The sequence below is a fragment of the Lithobates pipiens genome, unplaced genomic scaffold (genome assembly GCF_037356315.1).
Source record: "Lithobates pipiens isolate NorthernLeopardFrog02 unplaced genomic scaffold, aLitPip1_a1.2 Scaffold_1, whole genome shotgun sequence".
Taxonomy (NCBI): domain Eukaryota; kingdom Metazoa; phylum Chordata; class Amphibia; order Anura; family Ranidae; genus Lithobates; species Lithobates pipiens.
The window spans coordinates 108,432,229-108,438,228 of NW_027507685.1; the positions used below are offsets into that span (position 1 = coordinate 108,432,229).

Sequence of the window (6,000 nt, forward strand, 5' to 3'; positions counted from 1 at the left end):
AAATAACGTAGCAGAATACATATTGGCCCAAATTTAAGAAGAAAAAAAAAAATTTCCATTTTTTATTGGATGTTTGATAGTAGAAAGCAAAAAAAAATATTGTTTTTTTTGTTTTTTTAAATTATCTTTTTTTTTTATAGCGCAAAAAATTTAAAATAAAAACGCAGAGAAAGCTCTATTTGTGGGGGGAAAAAATACATCAATTGTATTTGTGTGCAACGTCGCACGACTGCGCAGATGTCAAAATAACGCAGAGCCGTACCGCAAAAAATGGCCTAGGAAGGAAGGGTAAGGGGGGGTAATACCTTCCGAAGCTGATGCTGTTAAAGAAGGATCGATGAGCCATCTGGAGCCTGCTCTCTCTCCTGCAGCCAGTCAGCACCCCGGGTGGGTTATCTCCTCTTCCATCGGTTCCCAGGCGATCCGCCCAGTCTGAGCACACAGAGCGGCGTGCTACTAGCGCCTCCATTTATTGTAGTTATTCAAACACTGCCCGTCCCTTCCCTCACCCACCCATCATGATGCAATACCCAGTGACTGGCCAGGAATGGGCAGAGATGGAGGGGGGAGGGGGAAAACGAAGATGGAGTACGGGGAAAAAAAACGTAAAAGACGAGGAGAGGTGGGAGTTATGGGAGGACTCCGGACTTCATACAATCACAAATTACAATCTTCTCAAAGGAAATGATTGAATTCCGTCTTCTTTATCCAGAGGAAACAAAGTAACAATTTACCTTATAGACAGTGCAATCAGTATTCTAGATGTCCCCCCCGTCATCCCCAAAAATAAATTCTGATTAAAAGGGCATCAGGGTGTGTTGCGCGCATGCGCTTTGATGCGTTGTTACAATGTATCACAAATGATCATTTTTTGTTACATTTCATTCGACTTCAAAAAGCGCTACATCTGCGGCAGTTTTATCAAAACACACCCCGACGCAGTACATTGGCGCGAACGGGCTGATTAAAAACCAAGGCTGATCGATTAGACAGCGATAGATATATTGATAAAGTAAAAAAAAATAAGAATGACACATCCCCTCCTATAATGGCGACCAGGTTAAACGATTGACTGCTCAGGCCACTGATTGAAATGTAAATTCTCAGTCCCCCCCCCCCATTGGTGTTGGGGTCCCCCTTATAGTGTGGGTTATTCTGGGCTCCCCATGGTAGTAGGGCTGTTGTCCACCTTGTAGTGATGTTATTTTGGGGTCCCTCTCGTAATGTGGGTTATTTTGAGGTCCCCCTCGAAGTGGTGTTGTCCCCCTTCATAGTGTGGGTTATGCTGGGGTCCCCCTCGGAGTGGTGTTGTCCCTCTTGTAGTGTGGGTTATTTTGGGGTCCCCTTCGCAGTGGTGTTGTCCCCCTCGTAATGCAGGTTATTTTGGGGTCCCCTTCTCGGTGGTGTTGTCCCCCTCGTAATGCAGGTTATTTTGGGGTCCCCCTCGGAGTGGTGTTGTCCCTCATAGTGTGGGTTATTTTGGGGTCCCCCTCAGAGTAGCGTTGTCCCCTCGTAATGTGGGTTATTTTGGGGTCCCCCTCGGAATGGTGTGGGTTATTTTGGGACGCCCTCGGGGTTGGTGTTGTCCCCCTTGTAATGTGGGTTATTTTGGGGTCCCCCACGGAATGGTGTTGTCCCTCTTATAGTGTGGGTTATTTTGGGGTCTCCCTCGGAGTGGTGTTGTCCCCCCCCTCCCATAATAGCACTTAATGCTGTACCGAAATGTTGAAATGCACGCAGGACTATTCACACATCCCTCTCTCCTCCCCACCCCCATAATGGCGCTTAGACCCAAGGATTGACCAATCAGGAACGGTATTCTGTAGGAGAAAATGTAAACGCACGCAGGGCTATTCACGCCCCCTCTTTAGTGGTGTTGGGATCTGACGAATGGAAGTGCCAAGCGCTCTATAGTAGACAGGGGATGGTGGTGACCCACGTATTGCATGGCGGTGGGTCAAGTGTGGCACAGCACTGTGTCTTGATGGTGGGACAAACAGTAGGGCAGACGGTCAGGTGTAGAATGAAGGATAGTCAAGTGTAGCATGAGAGTGGGTCAGGTGTAGGATAGAGTTTGGTCATAAGTGGCATGGCAGTGGGTCAACTGGTCAAGTATAGCATAGTGATGGATCAGGGTTAGAATGGCAGTTGACCAAGTGTGGCTTGGTGATGGGTCAAGTGTAGAATGCTGGTTGGTTAAGTGTGGCATGGTAGTAAGCCAAAGTGCAGAATAGAGGAGGGTCAAGTGTGGCATAGTGATGGATCAGGGTTAGAATGGCAGTTGGCTCAGTGGATTGGCTACGGCACAGCAGTCTGTCAAGTATAGAATGGTGGTGGGTCAAGTGTCCATGGCGGTGTGTCAACAGTAAAATGGAAGTGTGTCAAGTATGGCATGGCAGACCATCGAGTATAGAAGTTGGCATGTAGCACGGCGATGGATCAAGTGTGGCATGGCAGTAGGTCAAGTGTAAAATGGAGGTGGGTCAAGTGTGGCATGGCAATGGGTTAACTATGGCACAGCAGTTCATCAAGTATAGAATGGTGGTGGGTCAAGTGTGTCACGGCAGTGCATCAAGAGTAAAATGGCATTTGGTCAAGTATGGCATTGCAGTCCATCAAGTCTAGAAGTGAGTATGTGGCATGGCGGTGGGTCAAGAGTGGTATGGTAACTGATTAGGGTTAGAATGGAAGTTGGCCAAATGTGGCATTGCAAAGGAGTCCGTCAAGTGTAGAATGGTGGTGGGGCAGGTGCGTCAAGAGTCAAGTATGGCATGGCAGTCCATTGAGTATAAAGGTTGGTATGTGGCATGGTGATGGGTGTGGCATATGGCAGTATGTCAAGTGTAGAATGGAGGTGGGTCAAGCGTGGCATGGTGATGGATCGGGGGGAGGTTAGAATGGCAGTTGGCCATGTGATTGATGACAGCGGGCATCCATCAATTACAGAATGCCGGTCAGTCTAGTGTGGTATGGTAGTCCCTCGAGTATAGAAGATCGGCATGTGGTATGGTGATGGATCAAGTGTGGCATGGCAATGTGGCAAGTGTGGTATGGATTAAGTTTACAATGGGTTTGCTATGGCATGGTGGTGGGTAAAGTGTGGGAAGTGGTGGAACACGCGTGGCACGGCAACGGGTAGAGTGTGGAATGGTGGTCAGTCAGCCACCCCCCCCCCCCCCCCCCCATGGTATTTTAAACATAAGGCTATGGGCAAAGGAGGTAAGTACTTATCAGAAATAGGTACCCGCTACCCCTCCACAACAAAAGTGCCCAAAAGTTAGAGGGGGGGATGGGGGGGGGGGGCGGAGCAAAAAGTACAGAAAACTCCGCTATAGAGAGGATCGATCACCGACCGGAGGAACGAAGAGGACCCATCCTATGCCTGATCAGAGGGGTACAATCCACCAATCAGGGGAGAGATACACATTATATCTATATACACATCACAGGGATAGGAGTATACAGGGGGAGATGGAGATGGAGATAGAGATATATATATATATATATATATATATATATATATATATATATATATATATACATATATACAGGGATGGGGATGGGGGGGGGTCTTACGATCTCGGTGGCCAGCACGATCCCTTTCCTGGTCCGGATGTAGACGCGCACACTGTCCGCACAGCTCGCACTCTGGTCGGGACTCGGATCGGACATTCTGGCCGCACTGGAGGAAGGAGCGCCGGTGGAGTGAAGTGGGAGCTGTCCGGGGGGCGGGGCATACAGACAGGAGGCGGGAACCCCCGAGACACTCTAATGCCATATAAGGAGTGAGGAGGGTCGCTGGGTGTGCCGGAGCTCCGCCCCCCAAATGTGCCGGAAGAGTTCTCTGCTGATATAAAGAGGCAAAATACATTCCCTATGTGCACCTTTCTCATCAGAGTCCCCCCTCTTACATCGGAGTCCTCCCCTTACATCAGAGTCCCCCCCCCCCCCTTACATCAGAGTCCTCCCCTTACATCAAAGTTCTCCCCCTTACATCAGAGTCCTCCCCTTACATCAAAGTCCTCCCCCTTACATCAAAGTCCTCCCCTTACATCAGCCCCGATTACATCAGAGCCCCCCGCATTAAATCAGAGTCCTCCCCCCTTACCTCAGAGCCCCCCATTATACCAGAGCCCCCCCCTTACATCAGAGTCCCCTCCCCTTACATCAGAGCCCCACCCCTTACATCAGAGTCCTCCTCTTACATTAGAGTCCCCCCTTACATCAGAGTCCCTCCCATTACATCAGAGTCCCCCATTACATCAGAGCCCCTCCCCTTACATCAGAGTCCCTCCCATTACATCAGAGTCCCCCATTACATCAGAGCCCCTCCCCTTACATCAGAGCACTCCTCTTTACATCACAGGCCCCCTTACATCAGAGCCCCCTCTTTACATCAAAGCCCCCATTACATCAGAGCCCCCCTTACATCAGAGTCGTCCGCTTACATCAGAGCCCCAATTACATCAGAGCCCCTCCCCTTACATCAGAACCCCCCTTACATCAGAACCCCTCCCTCTTACATCAGAGTCCTCCCTCTTACATCAGAGTCCCTCCCCTTACATCAGAGCCTCCATTACATCAGAGTCCTCCCCCTTTCATCAGAGCCCCCCTTTACATCAGAGTCCTCCCCTTACATCAGAGCCCTTCCCCTTACATCAAAGTCCTCCCCTTACATCAGAGCCCCCCCATTACATCAGAGTCCTCCCCCTTTCATCAGAGCCCCCCTTACATCAGAGTCCTCCCCATTATATCAAAGTCCTCCCCCTTACATCAGCGATCCCATTACATCAGAGTCCTCACCCTTACATCAGAGCCCCTCCCCCTTAGAGTCCCTCATTACATCAGAGCCCCCCTCCTTACATCAGAGCCCCCCTCTTTACATCAGCGTCCCCCTTACATCAGAGCTCCCTTACATCAGAGTCCTCCCCCTTACATCAGATTCCCCCCGTACATCAGAGCCCCCCTTACATCAGAGTACTCCCACTCACATCAGAGCCCCCTTACAGAGTTCCCCCTTATACCCTGTTTCCCCTAAAATAAGACCTAGCGTGATTGTCGGTGATGGTTGCAATATAAGCCCTACCCCCCAAATAACCCCTAGTTAATGTCCTTGTAGGTCTTATTTTCAGGGAAACAGGGTAGGGCTTATATTGCAGCCAACACCGACAATCACGCTAGGTCTTATTTTAGGGGAAACAGGGTATCAGGGCCACCCATTACATCAGAGCCCCACCCCTTCCTTTAGAACCCCTCCCTTACATAAGAGTCCCCCTTACATCAGGCTCCTCATCAGAGTCCCCCCTTACATCACATCCCCCCACCTACATTAGAGCCCCCCTTACATCATTGTACCCATCAGATTCCCCCCTTACATTAGAGTCCCCTTTATGTCAGAGTTCCCCCTTAAATCAGGCTCCCTATTAGAGCCGCCCCTTACATCAGAGCCCTCATTAGATTGGCGACTCTGCACATCACCTACAGACCAGATACAATCCTGTAGCTGGATGTGGCCCCCGGGGGCCGGTATTTGGAGCCCCTTTTCCTGTGTTGGTTGCACTGGATGGATTTGTGTCTTCTCTCTATGAATGTGTGCAGCAGATGTTGGGGGGGGGGGGAAGAGTGTGTGTGTGTGGGGGGGGTATATGTGTGTGGGGGGGGGGGTGTATATGTGTGTGGGGGGGAGGGAGGTGTGTGTGTGTGTGGGGGGGGGGGGGGGGGGTAGCACACTATTGCTGGAATTAGCAGGTAGTTGGGGAAAGGTCAGTGGTCACTTGTCACTGGAGGAAGGAATGTTGGGGGGGGAGGGGGGTGCAGTATAGCTCAGACTATGCAGGGAATCCCTGGGTGTCACCCATGGCTGGGAGGACTCCGGAGTCTGACAAGAGGCAGCTTGTTGGAGAACTCCATGGGAAAACATGAGCAGCGAGGAGCCCCACCCCCCCCCCCCCCGGGACACATGTGCTGAAATCCTCATCTCCACACCTTACAAGCATGCAG

General features: G+C 50.6%; 1 protein-coding gene across 1 annotated transcript in view; it reads right to left on the bottom strand.

Moving 5' to 3' along the window:
• Positions 1 to 3,743, bottom strand: part of LOC143963345 (proteolipid protein 2-like) — a 46,661-nt gene extending 42,918 nt beyond the window's left edge. Inside the window, exon 1 of the mRNA XM_077472996.1 lies at positions 3,577 to 3,743. Within this exon, the coding sequence (XP_077329122.1) occupies positions 3,577 to 3,672 (96 nt within the window). The 5' untranslated portion in view covers positions 3,673 to 3,743. The remainder of the gene's footprint in view (positions 1 to 3,576) is intronic.
• Between the last annotated feature and the right edge of the window lie 2,257 nt (positions 3,744 to 6,000).